Source organism: Podarcis liolepis (genome assembly GCF_965112155.1).
Source record: "Podarcis liolepis genome assembly, chromosome: 8".
Taxonomy (NCBI): Eukaryota; Metazoa; Chordata; class Lepidosauria; order Squamata; family Lacertidae; genus Podarcis; species Podarcis liolepis.
Window position 1 is genome coordinate 38,576,445 of NC_139560.1, and position 23,759 is coordinate 38,600,203.

The 23,759-nt window shown below is 38.5% G+C and overlaps 1 protein-coding gene across 2 annotated transcripts in view; it reads right to left on the reverse strand.

Moving 5' to 3' along the window:
* Positions 1–23,759, reverse strand: part of XKR4 (XK related 4) — a 133,994-nt gene that overhangs the window by 40,761 nt on the left and 69,474 nt on the right. For both annotated transcript variants that reach the window (XM_083517915.1, XM_083517914.1), the window contains one exon: positions 3,671–3,870. In XM_083517915.1, the coding sequence (XP_083374041.1) occupies positions 3,671–3,870 (200 nt within the window). The remainder of the gene's footprint in view (positions 1–3,670; positions 3,871–23,759) is intronic.

Sequence of the window (23,759 nt, forward strand, 5' to 3'; positions counted from 1 at the left end):
TCTGTCTTTAAAAAGTGAATGTTCTGCCTTCTCAGAAGCTCACTATTATTGGCATTTAATCATTTATGACAGATGGAACTGAAAACATCATGACTGAGGCAACAGGTAGAAGAAATAACCAGGCACACAGCAACTATGACACCAAAAAACAAGCCACCAAGACTAGTGGGAACAAAATATCTGTATATTATTACTATTATTGAAGCAAATGTGGCTTAAAGGGTTTTTAAAATATATTTGTAGCAGTAGCACTTTGGTTCAGAAAAGATGTCAATTCTTACAAATTTCATAGGATAAAAAGGTGGCACTGCATAATTTTATCCCTGCTTACTCAGAAGTACCGTATTTTTTGCCCTATCGGACACACTTTTTCCCCTCCAAAAATGAAGGGGAAATCTGTGTGCATCCTATGGGGCGAATACAGGCTTTCGCTGAAGCTTGGAGAGCGAGAGGGGTCGGTGCGCACCGACCCCTCTCGCTCTCCAGGCTTCAGGAAGCTATCTGCAAGCCTGGGGAGCCCACGGGAGTTCCCGCAGGGCTCCCTAGGCTGCGGATAGCAGCCTGCCGCCTGGCGTGCAGAGCGCCCTGAAGCAGAGTGCCCAGCACACTGGGCAGACATCGGCCAGCCCCACAAGCTCGGGGGACAGCAGGGAGGCGCAGCGCTGCCATCCTGCTGTTCCTTGACCTGGTTTTGGGGGGGAAATAAAGGAAAAATTGTTTTCCTTTATTTCCCCCCAAAAAAACTAGGTGCGTCCTATGGGACGGAGCGTCCTATGGAACGAAAAATACGGTATGTCACATTGAGATTTAGAAAATTGTTTTGGATTTTTAAAATTATTTTCAGCTTCATTCAAGAGACTGAAGCTGTGTGAGACAAGGTGAACACCATATACAGTAGCCAGTAAAATGTATTATTTGCTCAACTAGTTTCATTTTCATTATAAAACAATCCCATTGTTATTTACCTGCATCATAAATGTATTGTTTATGTGGTAAATAATTGTGTTCAGAGACTCTGACATATCACATCTGCTTGATAACTAGTCTTCTCAGCAGCAGAGAACAAATTGCTAAATAAGTATTGTCATGCCACTAGCTTCTGAAGAAAATTAAAACGATGTGTATTGATCACGGAAACAATAAGCATAGCAAAGATGCCACCCTCCCACCCCCCCGAATTGACAGTTCACTGTGAAGAAGCGTAACAAGCTATGCTGTGGGATTTAAAAATAAAATCAGCTGTAGCAAAGCACAGCTGTGAGAAATTAAGTACCATTTATGCAGCCCTATGATGTTTTTGTAAGCTGCCCCTCCTAAATGTTACATTATCTGAGGAACTGCACTGAATCATCATTATGTTCAATTCTTGAGTAGAAGTTTGCTAGCGGCAGAATTTTTCACAACTTTTGCCTTAAAAAAAAGGATTGAATTTAGTTTTTAAAATCTTTGGCACCCCATTCCCCCCATCCCAGTATTTGTTATATTTACTACTTCCTATTCACTAACATATTAGATTCTCATTCCTCTGCAGAGAGTGCTCTCAGAGAGTGTTTTTTATTGGAAGGTGTATTCCTTCCAATATTTTCTGCTGCCTTGTGTGGCACCTAAAATGAACTTACAGAATCTGATTCACAAAGAAACAACCTACATGCAAATCCACCTACATACAAATCTTTGGTGGCTTAAGTTTTTTACTCACTGATATCATTTGGCATAATTAATGGCAACCCAAACCTAATAACCCAACGAGCCATTATAAGCAACTTATTATGGATGGAAATGTATAGATTTGAGAGTGTTTGTGTGTTCATTTAAAATAGAAAAGATTATCATGTATGCATTATCACCTATATGAATATGAAGCCCAGCCAGATGGCCTGGGAATCATAATCATAATGTGATTAGTCTACTTCTAAGATTTACTAAGTTTTTAGCAAAACTAAAGTAGCTCACATTCAAAACATATCTGAAACAACTTGACATGCAGAAGTTGTTGGTTTTTTTTTAATTGGGGGGGATTATGTTGATATGCATGGCTATCAGAAATATTGCTAGAATGGAGCATTATTTTAAATCCAGGAGATCTTTGGAGACTTTTGTTGGAAGCTGCCCAGAGTGGCTGGAGAAACCCAGCCAGATGGGCGGGGTATAAATAAGTTGTTGTTGTTGTTGTTGTTGGGTATAAATAAGTTGTTGTTGTTGTTATCATTAAAAATAGTTCAAGTAGGAGGCTTGGAACAATCTTAAGGGGAATTTATGTCAAATTCTGAAAGAAAAGTGTGTAGTGTCATGTATATCAGTCTTTTCCTGTACAAGGCACTGGCATACAATTAGTAATATGCATGTTCATTAAGAAGTCTTTCTTAAAAGGACATTTATTAAGGATATCCTAGAACAAAACGATTCACAGAATAAAGGTGAAGGAACTGGTCTATAGTATTGCCAGGGTACATCACAACTACAAGCATATTGTTTCTGTGGTATAGTGTCTGCAGCAAGAATAGCTGCATTTGTAAATCTACTAGACAGAAGAATATACCACTTCAGAATGAGCATATACTGTTTCTAGCCAGCATATGAATTTTGTACTTTATTATGCCCATATTTAAAGAAATGCAATAATGTTACTAAATAAAGTTTTTGAATATGAGATTTTAGAATTTTATAAAAGGAGATTGTTAGATCAATAGACATTTGGGCTGTACACTGGAGTCAGCTGAGTCCTTAGCCAAAGCGGGTCTATTTTGGAGGGACTTGGAATAGAATGATTTGGTTACAGACAGCCATGAATTGTATATGCAGCCAGGAACCCTGCCTTTAATAAAGTCTAAAAATGGCACTAAGAATAAACTTTTAATAATGTCTGAAAATGGCCATGAGAATAAGCAATTACAACAGAATGGAATCTAGGTTGAATGTCAAATTCACAGAATCCTTGGTAATATCATGTCATGTGCTTCTTTTGACCTGGCGACACAATGAAAGTTGCAAATTGTTACTAAAGATGGATCCTGGCACTGATGTCACACAGCCTAGTTGGTAAGCAAGCTCTTTGAGTAACTATCAGCAACTATCAGCTTTGGCTCATTTTGGTTAGCCCCCAATGTTCATCCCATGCTTCCAACCTGGTAGCATATCTCCAGATGTGCCAATTTTTTTTGTTGACCTGGCAGCATCATGTCTTGTTTTGTACTGTGGAAGGGAGCTGACTCTTCAACCTACATGCTACACTGTCTCCTACTTTCACAACACTTAAAAACACAGAATTACAGAACTGTAGAGTTGGAAGGGACCCTGGGGGTCATCAAATCCAACTGGCGTTCATTGATCCAGAATGAAGGTAAAAAAAGCACATTGCCTCTCGTGATTACAACATAAAGGCTGCTAGCATTTACCACCCATACATACAGGGAACTGCATTTCTGGTCTGGATTTTCCCTTCAAACCCTGGCCTTTTTGTGTAGGAAAATTGGATTATTTAAGTTTGTTAAATCTAAAACACATTAACAACAGCTTGGCAGAAACTTGATGTATTTCTCCTTTGCTTGCTTTTAGCCCCCATTAAAAATAAGTTATTCTTTACTTCAGTATATATAGCATTAGGTTGCATATATGCACACAGTTTTATCTGTACATATTAATTAAGACCGATAAATAAATAAATCCTTACCTTGGAGGGCCTGAAGAGTACGTGTCTGTACAACAATGCAGAGCTGAAGGACCAGTTGTGGGGCACTTTCTAGAAATGTAGCAAGCAAATGCAGCATACTCACATCTGCATACTCATAGACCATTTTCCAATAAAAGCGCCATCTGTCACTATCACCACTCCGTCTACTTCGGATACCCAAGTAGATAGTGTGAAAATACCTAAAAAGAAGTGAATGAAAGGTATTTCAAAGGATGGTATTTTTACTCTAATGTAACACTAATAAACTCTCTGCATGCAAGTATTTGTAAATTGTAGATTGCAAAATCTTGGAGAGGGAGCAGACTTCAAGATTAAATTAATATATAATTCAAAATCAGAATAGTTTAGTAAAGCCTTTGACTTAAGCTACCAATGAGAATCAGCCAAAGGAACCCTCTTCTGTACACGCACTGGGAGGAGACTATTCCAAAAACTAGAAAAAAGATCAAACAAGTGTACACTTTTACAGACCAGTCTCATCACTGAAGTATTATAAAAGTTGGCTAGAAAACTCATCAGGTAAATATGAACACTAAAGCACTTTTTAATCCACCAAATACCCAACAACTAGGCTGTAGTCCTAAGCACGTTTTTCTGAGAGTAAGCCCTTTGAATTCAGTGGGGCTTACTTCTGCATAGACATGCATAGGATTGCACTGAACGAATATTTTCAATTATTCTGAAATGGCTGTTAGTTTTCTTCTCGGGCTGTAAGGATGTAAACTTCAGTGGGGCAGTAAGGGGGGGGGGAATTGATGTTCTGTTCCCTGTCAGCCAACCTTCCCAGATTCATGTGCTGGGCTTTCGGAAAGGAGCCGCAAGGCTCTGGCAGGGTCCTAGAGCGCTCTGGCCTCTTTCCCAAAGCTGACGAAGTGCTAAGTAGGCTTTGGGAAGGAGGTGGGAACGTGCCCCTTTGGCTCGGCATACTATGCAGGGAAAACCTGTTGCACTGCCCTAAATCACCCATGTGCTCAATATGGATCGGTCTTGTGTAGCCTGGCCCTGAATTAATCTGGAGTTACCAGATCTTTCAATAAATGATTGACATTCAGCTTCTTCACCAAATTATATGCTATGCCTATGAGATGCTCTCTTCAACCTTTTTATAGCAAGATGTTACTAAATAAATATGCTACATAGTAGTAGATAGAGTAGTGGAAAGACAACCTACTTTGCTTTCTTACAAGTCAAGCAAATGGTGTACTATGACCATTTGCTTGATTTGAAATTGCTATGACGATACAGTTGACTAGAACAACATTTGCATTCTACAGAAAAATAGAAATGTACTGATTTCATGCCTCATACGCTCTGATATTTATGACAGCCACCCAAGTCAAGAGAGGGCAATTGCTTATAATATATAACATACTGAAACATTTATGAAAAGATCAAATATTACTAATGGCTTGTTACAGATACAGGAGACGCTTATTCCAATGTCTAATTTGCTTCCTGCACCAAACAGTACATTAAACAATTTAGCTACACCATAAACAGTTACTCTTTCTACCATCTCATAAGTACAGAGAATAAAAATCTCTACAGCTGGGATTTAAAAATAAAAAGTAAACAGCAATTCAGGTAAGTGGTGTTTTTTTCCAGTTGCCTAGCTACCAGGAAAAAAACCTATGCTGTATTTTTAGCTCAATGGAAGTGACTGTTTAAATAAAGATATATTGTCCTATTTTCTTTCCGAAGTATTTGCTTATTAGCTGTACCTGAATATAAAAGTGTGGGGGAGTTAAAAAATGAACACATCTTACCATAAATAAGTAAATAAATCTATACTAGAGAACCAGTTTTATTGGCATCTTAAACACTTGGTATTATAACCTTCAATCTAAATTGAGGCTGAAAAAATGTTAGTGTTATATTTAAACAGGAATTGTAGCCATGAAAATGATCTGTGACAAAGAATGACCCAAAATTTGTAGGAGTATCACATTCACAACATTCCTTGCAATTAAGCAACATAGAACTAGACTATGTTTTCTTTCACTATTAAGAGGATTATACTGAAAAAATAAAAGTTTGTTCTTTGTCTACAACAACTCCTACCACAACCCGACTTTACTGGGCTAAAACTTCTGCAGGCAGAAGTGACCAACTAGAACATGCAAATTTCAGGGTCTGAAAATAATATGCGGAATAAAATTCTAGGATTCTATGACCTCTGGTTTCACAAAAGAGTTATGGTGCTTATAAATTCCACCAAGGCACCAAAGAAAGTATGGGAAAAGTGAGCTACCAGTCTTAACTTCAACACTATGGAAATTGAAGCAAACCGCAAACCAAAAATCCACACATTTGATTTGACTGTCTCACACACTGTTCTCACCGACAGTTTAGCCTTCAGCCCCAATCCTCTTCCTCTGGACATCATTGACACTGGGGTGGAATGGGGGAGGTGTGTGGCCTGTTGTAAGAACAAGCCTAATGAATCACACCAAAGGCATTTCTAGATGCCTTGCATAATCTTTCTGAAAAACATGTTACCTGTTTGATCAGCTTTGTATTATGTGCTTGGAATCATCTGTGGGGAAATGCTGTGGGTAGGGGGAGCCACTATGCAGAGTGAGTGGGCAAGACATTTGAAGGAGAAGAGAAATCCAGCATTTCAGGTCTGCTTCACCTGATCCTAACATGCTACTCTGAATAATCAAGCTACCCTCCTCCCCCCCCCCATAGGTCTTACAATGCTGCTATTTAATGATCCTGAATGAGGAGACTGACTTTGCTTGTGTCACCAAGATTTGAAAGGACGAAAATGGTAGAGCTCCCCCCCCCCCAGACACCGACTTGAGGTTCAGGAAAGGGCTGTTGCTGTTGTTTATAGGGATTTCATCTCCCACTCCAGGCTCCCTATCAGATTGGGTGCACACTTTAAGTATCTGTACCTGGTGCTGAGAACAAGGGACAAGGTAGGGCTGCTGTTGGTGTAGTAATCATCCTGCAAACAGCACACATGATACAAAACAGTAAACGGGGAAAAATGTAACCCAGAATGATGTTGTGCATGACCAAGAACATGGTCAGAAACAGATAACTTCACCTTCAATGCAGAAGCTTTTAACTGCTAGAACTGTGCCATTTCCCCCTCAGTTTTTAGCCAGACTATATCTCTTACCAATAAATTCTCAGTGAATTCCACCCCCCCAATGAATATAAGAAATTATCCTGATGCTATGAAAAATAAAAAAAATGAATGTGTCATAATGGCAGGATGCTGAAAAGGATGCTGAAACTATGCAGCTGCATAAAAATAGGTCTAGTCACTGCCATCATGCAGAAAGTGCCACATTTCATTATGCAGTGGAGGTTACCTGGTGACAGACACACATTATAATATCTAGAAGTGGCCTGCTATATCTAGCTTATAGAATTGGAAATGAATGGGGGGGGATATTTTAACTTGCTATAATTATTTCTTGTTTCATTTTACTAGAAATCAGTGCTCTTGGAATTTCTGTCACCTGAGACCGAAAACCCCAAAATCCAAATTTACTAACTAGAAAACCAAGTACTGTCAGTAGCATGCTGAACCTAGCAGTATGTCATCCATAGAAGAAAGCAGTCGGAGGAGCATAGGTGCTCGCAAAGATATACAAAAGAATGGCTCACATGACACTTGCTATCCCCCAGCTCTCAATGTTACTTCACAGAAATATAACCTCCCTACTTTTTTTGGTTAGGTATTAAATAATGAAAAATACGTTTTAGCGGGAGTGGGTCTGAAGGGTTAGGTTGCATCATTCAATTCAACGATGAATTTGTAAGCTAATGGCATCAGCTATGCTCCACAGAAGATTTACCAGGGAAAACCCTTGAATTTCTACTTGAACAATGAACTGTAAGCTGTTGCTCTGTCTTGTGATGGTAATAAATATTGTATTGCTTGACACTCCTTTTAGGCCACATTATCTTTGCAACAGTAGACATCTAGCCATTCATGATTTTATTCGCTAAAATCCGCAAGTTTCTACTAAAAGAAAAAGTTCCTGATGTGCTTTCTTAGTATCATGTACTGTTAAATGCTTTTGCAATATCCACAAGTGGATTTAGGAGGATGAGTGACTTGGATCATAGACTCATCTTAAAAGACAGATCTAGAAAGGAGATAATTATCCACAAGAGGAGCTTTGCTCAAGTTCATCAAGTTTGGCCCTAGGATTTTAAGACTGTAGACATGACACAGTGGCTAATGCCAGGATAAACATATGTTCCAAATATATCATCTTTATGGCCTCTGGTTCCACTCTTCCTTAATAGAGGCAGCCCTCACTCGAAGGTGAAGGAAAAACAAGGATGATTGAGGGTAAATCATCCCTGCAAATTCCCCCCAGGGATGGGGGGAATGGACTTCACTCACAGTGAATGCAAGATGCAAGAACCTGGCTCTCACTCCAGCATGGAACGTGGGGGGGGGGGGCAGGGAGGTGCTGAGTGCAAAAGCACTTCGCCTGGTGAAAACCCTCCAATGCAGGCATTAAGAAGCAGAGGTTCTCCTGTTAATTAGAGCTTAATTGGACTAAAGAACAGGTGTGTGCTAGAAGAGATGAAATCATAAACTGCGGAACAAGCCAACTGCAAGGACTTTAAGGTTTGAATTTAAGTTAATACTTCATTCGGTGCAAAAGACAGTGGGGAGGAGGGGAGCCTACGGTTTCTTTATTTAAAGTTTTCTTTTCTACATTTATGGTTCAACAACCCTCCTCTGAATATTAGTTCAAATTATATTTGAACAAGTGAGGATGGAAGAAATTGGATTATAAATATGGAATAAAACATGAAAAGGAACTGTGTGTGTAAAAAAAGGGAAAAGAGGGGGAAGCTCTACTTTGCAAAAGGTTTACGATGAAAACTTAGAGCTCACTCTTTCCCATCCTTTATTATCTATGAACTGAACTGAATAACTGTAAGAGGACTTGAAATTTAATTTAATTGGAAGGGATAACTGGCTGTATATCTTTAGCTGGAAGGAAGGATGAAAGGAGTCTGTGATCTGTCAAGGAATTGATAAGGTTCTTTATTGAGTCATCTGCAGTTCGACAGACTGCTCTTCTTCCCAGCCTGATAGGAAAAATGGTGAAAGCAGTTTATATACTGGGACAGAGCGACATTTGCAGCTGTTGTTAAAGTTCTCAGTGCAAAACAATGAAGCACAGGACAGAGCAATGAAGAAATTTCTGGAACAATGGGATATCAGCTCTGCCCAAGGCACAACATGTTACAGCAACAATCAGAGTAAAGAAAGACATAACATCTTACAAGGGCAGAAAAAAATACCATGGACAGAATAATTGCCACACACAGGAAGAACAAGGCTATAGTTTGAGTTCCTCACTTGAAGATTCATAAATCATTTAATGTGTCAACATGAATAGAAGTTATTAATATTGCAGTTGTTGTATAAGGGATTATTATTATGACTGGGATGTAATTGAAACTAGTAAGATTTTGTAATGCAGAATTAAAGAAAATAATTAAATCATCAAATCTAGCATGCTGGGGGCCACTTTAACTAAATTATATAATTCAGTATTTGAATGATTGGTATTAATAATTGCATTATAAATTGGTATTGTTATAATGAGGCTATTATTGGACCGTAATTGAAAACTAATAAAATTTATTATATAAAAAACAAATATATTATATTTATAATACTGAGCCACTTTTAAAATATATTTATATAGGATGTATCCATGCTCTAAATACTTTGCTAATTGATAAAATTTCTACTCTGCCTTTCTGTAAAACACATCAAGTACCTTACAGTGCCCTGGTTTGCACACAACACTAAGCCATGGTGAACATAAACCAACAACAAACCACAGCTTGAAGGCATAATTTGTTCATGCTTAATAAACCAGAATTAAGATGCTGGGCCAGGTTTGGAAGATTAAATTAATTAACAATTGCAATGATACTGAATATCTGAAAAAGACTAAACCTGATATCCGATAGTGGGGTTTACAACTTCAATAAAATATTGGAGGGGGGCTAGATAAATTGAGCCCTGCATAACTGATCACAAGATGCAGTGCACACACTTTTTTTTTTAATGAGGCAATTGCTTTTATTTGAAGATTGGCAAGAAACACAAATTCCAAAAGCATCTATTCCTACAGCATTTCATTTGTCTGGGTAGACACAATAGGGATTACGAAATCCCCTCTAGTGCCACTGCTGAATCCTTAAGTGTGCCTGCATTCCCACCTCCAGAGACAAAAGGCAATGATGGCTATATAGTCATACCGCAGATGGACATTCATTTTAAGAAATGAATCAGAAGAACAGAAACAAACAGCAAAGGTTGTTGCTTATCTACCCTTCCAGCTGCAGGAAACATCTGTATTATGACAAAAAGAATTACGGGAATGAAGATCACAGATCACCATGTTAGCATGCAATGAAGCTGAAAAGACTTCAACCAATTCCTTGCAATTTAGGAGAAAGGATTCCAAGTAGATTTGTTAATTCCCCCACTTCTGTGACCAGCAGCATCACCACTGGATCTCATCATCCTGGTCAGCAGTGCCGATGGTGGTGGGAAGATAGCTCCATGACACCACACTGGTTGCTCTTGGTTATGCCTTTAGTGAAATGTCACATCTAGATTGTCTCCACATTAGCTTTTTCTCTGCATATCTCAATAACATTTCATGTGGCTGCAGCTGAGAGACAGGTGAGACAGTAGTCATCAGTTCAGCTGTGGCCAACTGCCATTTGGTTCCTCTTCTCACAGGCCTGCCAGATCAGTAGCTACTCTGCCTGGTCATTACAGATTACAGTGCTGCATCCATCTAAGTTTTGTTTAAGAGAAGACCCACTGAAATTAGTGAATCTAAACAACTTGTGTTCATTAGTTTCAGTGGGCCTACTCTGAGTAGGACAAACACTGGATACAACCCTGTATGTATATATGCCTCCATTTCCTAGTGTTCCTCTCAGCTCCTAATCAACTTTTCTTTGCTGTTATATTTATTTGTATCTTGCTCATTACATAGTTAGTAGGAATATGCTGTTCTCTTAGTCTTTGCACAGCGCTTAGGAAACTTGGGTGTCTTCTAAACAATGATGATGATTACAACTATAACAGTATAATAGGTCTAGAAAGCTATGCTCCATTGAACTCAGATTGTCATCCAAGAAAATGTGCACAAAATCAAGCTGCACTTTGGATTTTCTCCCCCCCCCCTTTTCTTTTTTTAAAAAACCAAACAAACTTGCTTTTGCTAGCATGTACAAGAAATGCAATTTACTCTTTGTCAAAGATCACAAATTTGCTAATTATATATACACACCTTCAGAATAAAAATGGTTTGCAGTGATTCAAAGCAAGTATAAAAGAAATGGAAGCTGGTAAAAATGGAGATAGGTTTGCTGGACATAGTTTGCAGCAGAGATGAGTGAACTTGGCTAGTTTCAGGCTAAAAACTTGAACAAAAGATGAGACTCCTCATGTGATGCCTCTCTTACTTAAGACAGCAGGTGTGGATATTCCACATCTGAATGTTCCCCATATAAGAGATGAGACTTTCAATGGCCCGCAGCAAGAATATTATTGACACAAAAATGGAAGCAAGAAGAATTACCGATGAAAGAAGAATGGTGGATGAAACTGATGGACTCTGCAGAATTAGACAAACTAATGGGAAGGGTTTGAAGCCTGCGGGACCAGAGATTCTTAGAAGACTGGAGTAAATATACAAACTATTTGAAAAGTAATTGTAAAGAACAGATTATGCTAGTAGGACTGCAAGAAGTTTTGTAAATATTGCAAGAAAGTCTATGAGGAAAATTATTAGTTAATGATAATTAAATGTAATAGGGAAATTAAGAAATGCAGAATAAGTGATAAAGAATGAAAAATCATCAGAGGTGTTGACTGAAGTCTAAAACATTGTATAAGATAAAAAGTTATGTTATATGATTGTTGGAAATGATATGTTAAAAAAACCTATATATATATATATATAGAGAGAGAGAGAGAGAGAGAAACTTTCAATGGCCCAAGCAAAGAACTTCTTGAACAGGGGCCAATGCTGATTTCAGCCCCTATTTCATGGGCTTCATTTAAGCTAGGTTCATTGCTGGGTCCTGTAGCATTATCAGATGGTACAGTTGAGTATGCTTACAGCTCAGGTTGAGCCTGGAGCCTAGTTATCACTGCCAGTCTTCAGGTCACTATCTCCTTGGGCTCCTATTAATTTCCAGAGAACAAATGCGTGAAACACAATGCACAGTCTCAAAGCTATTGAATTTTATTCTCTCCTGAATATGCTGCTCATTCAAGCAATCTTAGCTAGTAGTTTTCACAGCTAAAGCTAATTTCTTGTTATGGAACTTTGCACATACATAAACCCAAAGCAGTAAGATATATAGGAAAAAATATCAGAAATATTTTTGAGATATTGCTCCATGCATGAGTGGTGAGCCTCTATACAGAATATCCGAGAAAAGAGTTACAGCAGTTATCAACAAGCATCTTGCACAAAAAGGCACATCAAAGCTCAGGTCTTTTCTATTCAGTTTTTTTGATGCTCCGCCCAAAATATAATTAGGCAAGGGTACCATATCATTGACTAGATTAATCATTCTGATATTTCTAGAGTAGGCATAGGCTCAAGGTTCATGCAATCTGGTTAATATTTCTCATTTAGGCGTCTACATTTTTATTTGGAAATTTCACATTTGTATTTAATGAAGCTTTTTTCCCCTGTGTAAATTCTTCTGTTTTAAAACATGTGATTGCTCCAAAGGCAGACAGCCTGAACTAGCAGTATGCTCCTATCAAAGGAACCTCTCGTGTTCTCATAAAGAGAAGTTACACCCAAAAACCTTTCCATTCACTTCAGTAGAGTGCTGTATTCAGCTCCTTCCACAGAAGCAATACAGTATACAATAAAAAATGGGAAACCTTTCCTTGTAGATATTTTGGAAGGTGTAGTGCAAATATATATAGATATATAAAATTGCATGAGATATATGTGTATTCAATGCTTCAATCTTGTGTTCATTATTGATATCAGGCACTGCTGATATCAGCTGCTGTCCATTGTCCATTGTTTTCAATAAGGTCCTATTGCTACAGATATACCAGTGGTCTGCAAGCCAGCCACTGTTGAAATAAATGGTCCCACCCAACACCAGTATGGGGATTTCAGTATTGTGTAGCATAGATGCTTAATGGCATGATTAAATTTGTCCTAAGGGGTCCAATTCCAAGATAATGTAAAGCTTACAGAATAATCCACTGGGATTCAGTCATGAGACACAAAGGGAATATTTGGTACAAATGCCCAGAAAACCACACAATAATATTCCCAGCTGTGGTACATACATTCTTCCCCTCTTTAAATGTTGTTGAAAATACTGTTGAAAATTTTCCATTTATGATTTGCTTGTTCAGAGAAATATTTAAAAGGAAGACATTACCAATACTAACTTTAGAAGAAAATGGATCTGTACTTGTGTCCAAGGCTGCACATCACATTCCTGGAATTCAAAATTAGCTATTTGGAGTTGGGAATTGTTATTTTATTTGCTCAGACTAAAAGGTCAGCATTATTTTACCAGCTTCTTATTTTCTGTATTTAAAATGTCATCCAACATAGTTAGCCTGGGTAACATTTGTGCTTGCAACATTCCCTCTTCTGTTTCTTATTTCTGATAAGGTCTTTTATGCGAAAGGAATTCTAATTATGTTTAAGTATGGATATGGGGCTTTGAAAAGCATCCTGTTTAAAAAGATAAAGGACAAACTTATATGTCCATCCACATCTTGTCATGCTAAAACGTATTTTACATGGGTTACTTGTGCTTGAATGTAAATTCATTGGAATCAACAACCCTCTAGAAACCATAACCCATTTTGGAAGATTTTTAGTGCCATTTCTATCTGAAGCTTGTTTAGATCTATAAGTTGCTTTAAGACTAATTTGTGTGAAATGTGACAGATAAATGAAATAAATGAAAATTTAAAAATAATGATTTGCTGCCATTTCTTTGAAGTCAGTACTGTTTTGCATAGTACTATAGTCTGATAATATTACATGCAGTGTAGTTCACATGACTGTGTTCATTGCAAGTCTTTTAACTAACCACATAAATTTCTGGATTTTTAAATTGCTGTGATGGATGAGATCATGCTGTTGTGGGGAAAATGTCTATTACCAGCCATCATAGCTCCTATTGTTTGAACACATTAAGCTTTGTAAAGGTTGACAGCAGTCAAGACTTCATTTTCTTGTCCATGTCCATAATATGGCCCTAGGTGCCACTGTGTCAATAAAACAAAGTGCTCCTACTGATGAGAGATGTGAATAATACTTAACAGCTAAATATGTGCACAACTTAACCCACCTCACAGTCTAGTTCCTCAGGTTACCAGGGCTGGTGCTGGGATAAGAATGGTTGCTTCAGCCATGCAGCAGCTCCAGCTGACAGCTTATATAGGATGTGGTGGTTTAACCTGTGCCTGGCTGTGTCAGGTCCTGATCTGAACAGATATTTACATGCAATTTCCTTCCTCCCAAGTAACCTCATATGCAGCTACCTGGGCCCTTTAGTTCTGATGTCCCTGTCTGGATCACCCTTTCCTCTGCTCCTGTCACCATGGAAAAGATAAAACAGGGGAACTAGCCAGAAATCCAGGGACCTGGTTGGGGCAAGCCTTCAGTCCAGGGGCAAGGATATCTTAATCCGATGGCTCCTTAGTGCTATTGGCAATGTGGAGCTCTGCTAGAGGGTCCTGTTCCACTCGCTGCTCACCTGATGAGGTCTCAGGTTTGAGATATGGGTAAGACAGAAGCCTGACACACAGCCAAAGGGTGAAAGCAGAAATCATATAATACTGTAACAGTTTAGCTTGATGTTCCATCTTTATTGTGTAAGATTCTTAACAGATGCCTGCTTACTTAACTGGAAGTCAGGTAATTAAAGAAAAAAAGCACTCTGTACAAAGATTCTGGCCTCATAAATATGGTAGAGTGGCTAACCTGTTGCTATTCAGATCTTCTTAATGGGAGTCGTATTCCCACCACATCTGTTGTGGTCACAGAGGTCAACCATAAAATACAAGAAGACTAACCTGCTAAAACTTGCCTTCTCAAACTCCTGTGTTATGGTACTCAGTTGTTTTCCCTATGCTACCACTTGTGAATGCAAGTGTCTAGTGGATGACATAACCTTCCCATTATCTTGCACACATGCATGGTTGATGTGTAATCATTTTTACCACATCTCATACTTTGTAGCATTGCTATGAATCCTAGGGGGTAGCATCCTACAAGTTTGCCACATTATGTAATGCTTGGAACGCTGATTATTTCTTTTCAACTTTATTGCTGAGAGTGCACAGGAACTAGGCTGATACACTGATGTTAACACACCACAAACATAGCAGGACCACTGAATTTCTTGTCCCATCACCTTTTTAATATGCTTTTGATATGTAGGTTTTTTGTGTGGTAAAAGCAATAAAAGCTGATCCTCTTCCAAAGAGCTGCTTTTGTCCTAACAGTATTTTTATGCCTGTGTTTATCTGCTTTCTAAATTTCACCCCTGCCATCTGCTTTTGAATATACAGGTCATTGTAACCTTATAATATCCTTGTGAAAAATAAGATGTAGAAAAATGGCAAACAAAGAAAACAGGCACTGACAAATGGGGGGGGGTGAGAAATAACAAAATGAGAAGAAGATGGAAAGAAATAAAAGTAATAAAGTGTCTTCTGGATAACATGGCAAAATAGATTTATTGTTTCTTTGCTAACACTGTGTCCAAATCCTAGCCTAGTTTTAGTGGCAGATGTTTTTGACTAAAACTCCCATCATCCACAACCTGGTTTGGATGATGGCAGTTGTACTCCAAGACATCTGGAGGTTACCAGGTTGAAGAAGGCTGACTTGAATCACTACTTACTTCATGGGAAATACTGGTAAGATTAAACAGACATTGTTGCATTTCCCCAAAATGAGGGGAAATGTTTTTGGGGTTTAAGATTATTTGGAAATTATGCTCTCTGCTCCAAATTCTGGACAGCGGATAGCTGCAGTTCCTATGGAATTACACGTCGCACATGCTCAGACCTATTTAAAATTATTTCATCTACTGTATTTTATGAATGATCCCTGACATTTTCAACAGTCATGGCACCATTTCAGCCCAGCTTGTGTGGCATCAGTACAGAACCTTATCTTGCCCATGGAAATCTAATGAATTCCTCATAAATGCTGCTTATACAGTGCATCACGTCTTAAGTCCTTCATTTGAACGCTGTTCCTCTCTGCTCATTCCTCTCATTTATTGCATGGATATTGAATACTTATTAAACATGCCCCTGCTAGTTGTTTCTTTAAATTAGCTTCCTACTTAAGGTTTGATATCATTCTGAAATCCCTCAAGAACCATTCAAGCTGTAATCTGCACTCAGTATTGAATTTGCACCAGATAAATAAATTAGTTGCAAATTATGGAAGGTTCCCTTTATGCGCTATTTGAGTTCACTCAGCCAAAACCACTGTAGCCCTTGGCCACTGTAAAGAACTTTGGCCTCCTCCCAATAAAATCAGCCATGAAAGAAAAAAGAAAAACCAGGCAAACTCTACGGCTTCACAACAGCTGGAATCCCAAGCAAGTCCACTGTTATAATTGCCCTTTATCTGGTCTGAAGCCAGCTCAGTCAGTTTGCTTGTGTCCTGGCTTGTATTTTTCCTTTCTTCAAAGGTTCAAAGTTAGTCCAAGGGTCAATACTACATGTGCATCATTTAAATAAATTGATCTGCATATGAGCAATGCTTTCAAACAATCTTGGAAAGAAAGCAATCCCACCCATATTGCCACCATATAGCATAATGCTATGCGAGTTTTAAAGGCATCATTTTGCACTAGCACATTAAAAAATAGAAAGCAAATGAAAGTTTACAACTGTTCATAATTTTCAGTTCAAGAAAAATGTGAACAACCTACTCCCAAAGTATCCTATTTCACAGAAGTTTCTGTTGTGAGGACACATTGTTTTGTCTCTCTGTTTGGCTCAGAGAACACACCCAGAAATCATGAATGCTGTTCTCTGTTGGTAGTACAGCTGTTACACCACAAGTCCTGTGTCTTTTATGGTCATATATCCAGCTCATCTCTGCTAATGGAGCATGTTGAGGCTCAACAACAGTTTCCTTGGGTCACTGCGTTCTCTCTGATCTTGCTCATCCATCCCGACTTCTGGAAGCTGCTACAAATATGCAGTAGCATCCATACAAAACATGCATTTTCCTGAAGATTTTCATTTATATGCTAAAAGAAGAGCCACAAGCACAGAATATTGTAAAAAATTCTCTGAAATTATGCACCTTCAATGCACATTTATGCATGGTGCCATGCATCAAGCAGTAAGTGAACACTGAAAATGAGCCATAACCTTAGCTTCCCAGTATGTGACATAATACACAGGGAGAATACCAACAGAAAGTTTTAAAGATACATAAAAATGAAAAATACCCCATAAGCACTAATGTGATCCTCAAACTGACTCAAAGGTCTTCACTTTCTAATATGTAACAATCCAAAACCTCCTTCAAAATCCCTGCAAATGTACCAATCACTTCTGAACACCAGCTATATGGAGGCATACAGACAAGGGGTGGATGATGGGTGGACAGGAAGGAGTTTGAAGCTGGTGGGACTTGAACCTGATAAATGCTGGGCTTAGTTAAACTAGCTTTTATCACATTGATGAAATACATTGTGATAGAAAGGAAAATTGAGGCTATCTAAAACAGTTCAGGTGTGAAACCAAGTATACTGTGGGCAATAACATAACTATGATAGAGTGGTAATAGCTTTGGTGAGGGAAAGCCACAATGCTTGTGAAATCTCTCATGCAGCCTGGGGACAGGATGCACATCCTATGAACTTGAAAGGAAATAAGACAACTATGGCTTTCCCCCCAGGGGTAAAAGTGCTGTTGTGAGGAGAACTGATTTGCTGGGGCAGAGTATTGCTTCCTCTTTTTCTTTTGAAGAAAACAGCTTGAATCAATTTGCTTTGGAAAACTCACACACAAAGATCATGCATTAAGAATAAAAGTACATTATAAGAGAAAAATTTCAAGTATGGTGTAAAATGAAACATATTAAATTGATGTAGTAGTTAACTATGAACCACCCTTGTATTTATATAGTCTCCTACTTTGCTTTAAGAAAAAGGGGTCAATTTACTTCATGAACGTATATCACCCCATGGATGAGCTAATCACAGGTACAAGGTCAGCCAAGCCAGTTGTTATGGTAATAGCCCAGTGCCCTAACTATATCTTTGATTAATGCATGTCAGTTCAGCAGTGTTCATTGGTGTGAGTAGTAGGTCAGATTGTCTAGCTTGAACTGCTGGAGTTTATTTGGAGCAATGGAGATACCTTGTCCTTGTATGTATCTATACATATCTGTATCTGCAAAAGCCTATATACTATCTATCTATCTATCTATCTATCTACACACACACACACACACACACACACATCCAGAAGTATTTTACTGCAGGGATTTTGAAGGAGGTTGCAGCTTGTTATTTTATCTTCTGCAACTGTAAACTATTTGGACCTTAATCTGCTTCCATACTAGCACTGGGAGAAACTTGTACTGCATCTGGATCTCATATCAAATTTCCCACACTAGTGTACTGTACTGCACTCCCCCACAGGCCAACATGATACATTTCATATGTTGTTAGCACTCCTATCAGCCCTAGCCAGCATAGGCAATGGTCAGGGATGATGAGATTTCTAGTCCAACAACATCTAGATAAAAGCTAACTGTTTAGCAGTCCTACTAACTAAAATTGGATCCTCTTGTAATGTAACAATAGATCATATGCATGTTTATTCATTAGTATAACAGAATCACAAAACCGTAGAGTTGGAAGGGACCCTGAGGGTCATCTAGTCCAACCCCCTGTAATGCAGGAATCTCCACTAAAGCATCCATGACAGATGGCCACCCCACCTTTGCTTAAAAATGTGTGAGAGATATTTGCTAACTGTATTTTTGTTCTGCCTATACTTAAATCTAGGTGAACAAATAAATCAATTATTGTAGAACTACTGTATAGTACTCTATAGATTAACTCAGCAGTAATCTGATAGGGACAAAAACAAATGCATTTCTAAAACTGCTAGTGTTGGGATGAATCCAGGCTATGTTGAAACATCAGTTTTAAATTCTGTATACAATTTATTTCCACCTATTTTGCTTCTTTTGCACTTTAGCCGAGAGGAGCAAAATGCATATTTCTAACCCCAAATTGGATCAGTTAATCAGAATGTTTATTATTTACTGATGTACTTTAAAGAAGACTTGCTTCTGTCATCTTTTCACATGGCTGCCATCCAACCAGCTTCAGGCAGTCCTAGCTGGTACTTTGTTAACTTGCCCTGCAAACTCATACTTTTCTGCATAGTTTAGACTTGCCCCCGTCATAGGCATATCTGCATAAGTAAATAATGAGAAGCAACATCTGCCCAAGTTGCTTAATAGCTAGGATCCTTCTCATTCACTAAACTGCTTAGTCTATCCACATTTCTCTTTCCACAGACCACTTAAATGAATCCTCTTATATCCAAGAAAGACAATGAAGCACCTGTCTCAACCATGAGAATCTACTTAAACCTTTCCCAGCAGGATCTTTGCCTGCTAACAGAATGGATGCATTGTGGAAAAGCTGACAGCAAATTTCTGGAAGTGTTCCATAAATTCAGATGGGAAGATGTCTTAAATGAAATGATGACAGATGAAATAAATGCAAAGGCTTTTCCTGTGCAAGGTTATTTGAATCTCTGACAAATAAATCCAGTGATGTCTTAACCCAGAATAACCAATATACAAAGCTAACATAGCCAGGATACAGAACACTTTCTTGGTATGATTTAATTAAGAAATCCAAAGCACCTTTGCATTTCTTGAGGTGAAAACTTGAGTAGTTTGCATGTCTGAACTGATACACAGTTGATGGTCAGCAATTCTACTTACTACTTTACTTCACCAAATCTTTATTAGGCATTACAAATATAGTCCGTCATAAAACCTCCATATATAATTTTTTTAAAATATATACAAATAAACAGTCATGTAAAAAATATGAAATAATGAGGATTTTCATTGGAGTTTCTTCCCGCTAAGTAGTGCCATTCACGACTCAGCCACCCTTGCAGCTACTTCTGGGTTAATGTCAGACAGATAGAAGCTGATATTTACATTGTGCCGTGATGTTAGACTACCCAAAAAAGGGGATAGCAAATGTTTGTGTAGCTCATTTTACAATGGACAGCACAAAATAATATGTTTGACTGTGTCTGGCACATTCAAAAAACAACTGCAATGTCTATCATTTCTGGGGATGTTTAAATATCTGCCCTTGACAAAAGCTGTGGGGAAAAACATTTAGTCGGGCTAACATAAAGGCCCTGTGTTGGACTCAAATTATTAATTTTGAAATATAAGCGCCCCTGCTATCTGTTGTATTTAAACAATAAAACTTGGGGGAGCAAATTTTTACAGGGTCAGCAATTCACTGTTGCTTGGATACAAAGATCTCAAGTGGGGAAAAAAACCTTTAATATCTGCAGGTAAGCAAACACCATTGAAAGTCACATCAGTTACATTAATTTTAATAACATTTTCGTTTGGGGATGTGTAAATCCAGACAAGACAAGTTAAAGAGATAAATGATATAACCATGTTTTTGGTTGAATGATTTAGTTAGAAGACGAGAAGTAGATTTGTAGACAACTGAAATTCCCTCAAGGCACAGCTCATAATAATTTGTGCAGACAAGATACATTCCTTTTCGAGTTGACCCATTTTCATAAAGAAAATCTTTGGACTCGGTCCTGCAAGGCCTAGTCATCACTGCAGTACTGCAAAGTAGTTTTTACACATGCTTAGCTGGAATTGAATTGTATTTAATACTGAAGCACTATCACAACAACTATTTACTTACAAGGGACATAAAGTAATCTTCTTTCCTACTGGATTGGAAAATACATCCATTCAGTATGTTAGGCTGAGGTGATGAGCTATTTATTAATTTTACTGATATGATGTTCTCTTACAGTCACATGATGGTTATTACTATGTTTAAAGATCTACATATGTGTTCTTGGAGGAAATTGATTTTCTAGATCCCTTTCAGTTAGGGTTTTGGCCCAGAAATTGTTTTGGTCACTCAGAATGATGACCTCAGAGATAGGGGAAATGTGTCCTTGTTAATTCTCCTCAGCCTCTCAGCGGCTGTCCAAGACAGGGATGTTCAATGCTAACAATAGCCTTCTCTACCATGAATTTGTCTTTTGAAGCCAACTAAATTAGAGGTTATTACTGTCTCCTGCAGGAGGCGTGGTTAGTGCCACATTGTTCTGAATCTTCCACAACTCATATAGCATTTGTAGACTTCCTTCTAGTGTCTAGAACTTGGGGAAGAGAGGCAACTGAGTGGTTGTCTGCATAATCCTGTATGCGAGTACTCAAAAGTAACTCCCATTGAGTTCAATAGGATTTACTATCTGGTAAGTGGGTTGAAGGTAGGAAGTTTTGAAGGGCCAGGTTAACACTAAATGAAAAACACTGAACTCAAGATGGAATTTCTATTACAGCTACAATACTTAAACTAGAATGTCACTGTGTTGTCATTACATTACAATCAGGCCGTAGTTCTTGCTGTGACAAAAAAAATGAGCAATACCAAAATTTACATTTCGCCCAATTAACTGGAAGTAGTGATGCTACTTACTGCATCACCAATCACATAGCATGAACAGCATCACACCATTACCAATTAAAGTCATTATTATTTTATAAAACGCTTTGATGGCATAAAGCACATTAGAGGTGCTAAATGAGAAGAATCATCATTAAAAGGTTTTGGCCCATTAATTAGAATAATCATTTAAAAAAATACGGAATCATTCTAGGCACTTAGAAACTATTAAGCACAGTCAGCTAAAAAGAAAAGGATCTCTGTAGTACAGAAGAGGAACATTCGAATTACAGACTGGATATAGGGAAACTGTGCTGCTCTGCCAGGGTCAATTTCCTACACAGATATTGTAGCTATATGGGAGAGGACAAGCATCTTAGACCCTCATTAAGTCCAATTCCATCAGATTTAATTTCTGTCAAACTCTTGTACAGGGTAGTCGGAAGGAGAAAAGCGCTGTTTCAATGTGCAAACCGTTATACATTCTGCCTAGAGAAACAGCCAGTTGTGATGAAGAGCTCATACCCATTTTAAATAAAACTCCCAAGAGTCAAGCTAGACATGATTCCACATGCATTTGCCTGAAGCATATCAGGTTTTTAGAAATTAGTAGCAGGCACATGGGGGCAAATTGCATTTGGACTGCAGTGCATAGGAAGGGGATATTTAGCCCTTTCCTCCACTACCAGGATCCTGAGGAAAGTTACTTTCCCTCCACTTTTATTAGTGGTGTTTTTATTGTAATGATCTGTATGTGATTATAGATATATATTCTACTAATGTTTATATTTTATGATTGCTTTTTTATATGTGTTTTTAGCAGTGAGCCACATTGAGTCCCTGTCAGGGGAAAAGTTGGGATATAAATAAATAAAATGATAATAATTGGCCTGGGAAACTACTTCCATTGGTATCAATGGGAGCTTTTCTCCAGGGCTAATAGCTGTGCATGATTTTTAGGATGATTTTAATCAGGATCTTGGATGGTATGGGAAGGGCTAAGCATCTCCTCCCCTCACAGTATGGTCTTAATTCATTTGCTCCCTCCCCTGCACCTGCTATTAATTACAAACAAACAAACAAACCTTGACCTGGTTTAGAGCAAGCATAGGCAAACTCGGCCCTCCAGATGTTTTGGGACTACAACTCCCTAGCTAACAGGACCAGTGGTCAGGGATGATGGGAACTGTAGTCTCAAAACATCTGGAGGGCCAAGTTTGCCTATGCCTGGTTTAGAGCAATGAGTTTTAGTGTCACATCTCATTTGGCGTGCAGAAAAACAATGTTTAAAACAAGTATATACTCTTCAGCAAAATTGGCCGTTAATTATTATCATTTGTTGTATTAATGATGAACATAGAATTCACGTATTTAGTATGAGTTTTCCAAAATGCAATCTCGCATCTCCTTGATTTAGCTAGCTTGGTTATTGCTAACCAGATGTGTTCATCCACTTTGGACAAAGCTTGAATACAGAGCCCAGGTGGTATTCAGGCCTTCTCCAAAATGAGCTAGGTCTTCTCCAAAGTGGTCCTAAGCTGTGTGGGTTGCTTTCAAAGCTTTGAGAGCTTCAGAAGGGTGGGTGTCCGTCCCCCCCCCCATTAAGCACAATTGAATACTTGCTTTCAATCTCCCACAGGCAAGCTCTCCATAAAAAAATAATAATAACCAAGGCAGAGAGGAGGGGCTTGTAGTTCTATGACTGACATGCTTTAGATTCCAACAGGGAACAATTTTACCAGAGCTCTCAATATAACTTGCAATCACAATGCTTTGGGATGGGATGTAGAAGGAACTAACAGAAGGTGTTCTAGCATTTTTCTTTTCCATTTACTTTTTAGCTGTAGTAATGCACAGCTTCCAAAGTGATATACCCATCACTAACAGGGATTTGTCTGGTATCCTACTTGCTGCCTGTTCAGTGAGTGGTTGACACCAACCAACCCCCCCAATGATGAATTTGGATTTCTTTCCACCATGTCCCTCACAACCTGAACCAAGCTGCCTGAAACTTTCTCTCTGGCTGCTGGGGCAGAGCAGTGCAGGGGGCTCCTACTGGCAACTGGTCTCGCTACCCGAACTTCTTCCTTTCCCTCTGTATAGCCACAGTGATGAGCTGGGCTTTTCAGCTGCAAAACTAAGAGTGAGAAGGCCCCCTCCATATGCACCCACCCGCTGCCTGAAAGAATAGTCAGATGGCGCTCTGCTGACTTTGCAAGCAGGTAGATCTTTCTTTAAGGTTGCACTAAGGACTATCAATTAATTAATTAATACCATTTATATCCCACCTTTCCTCTAAGGAATCCAATGT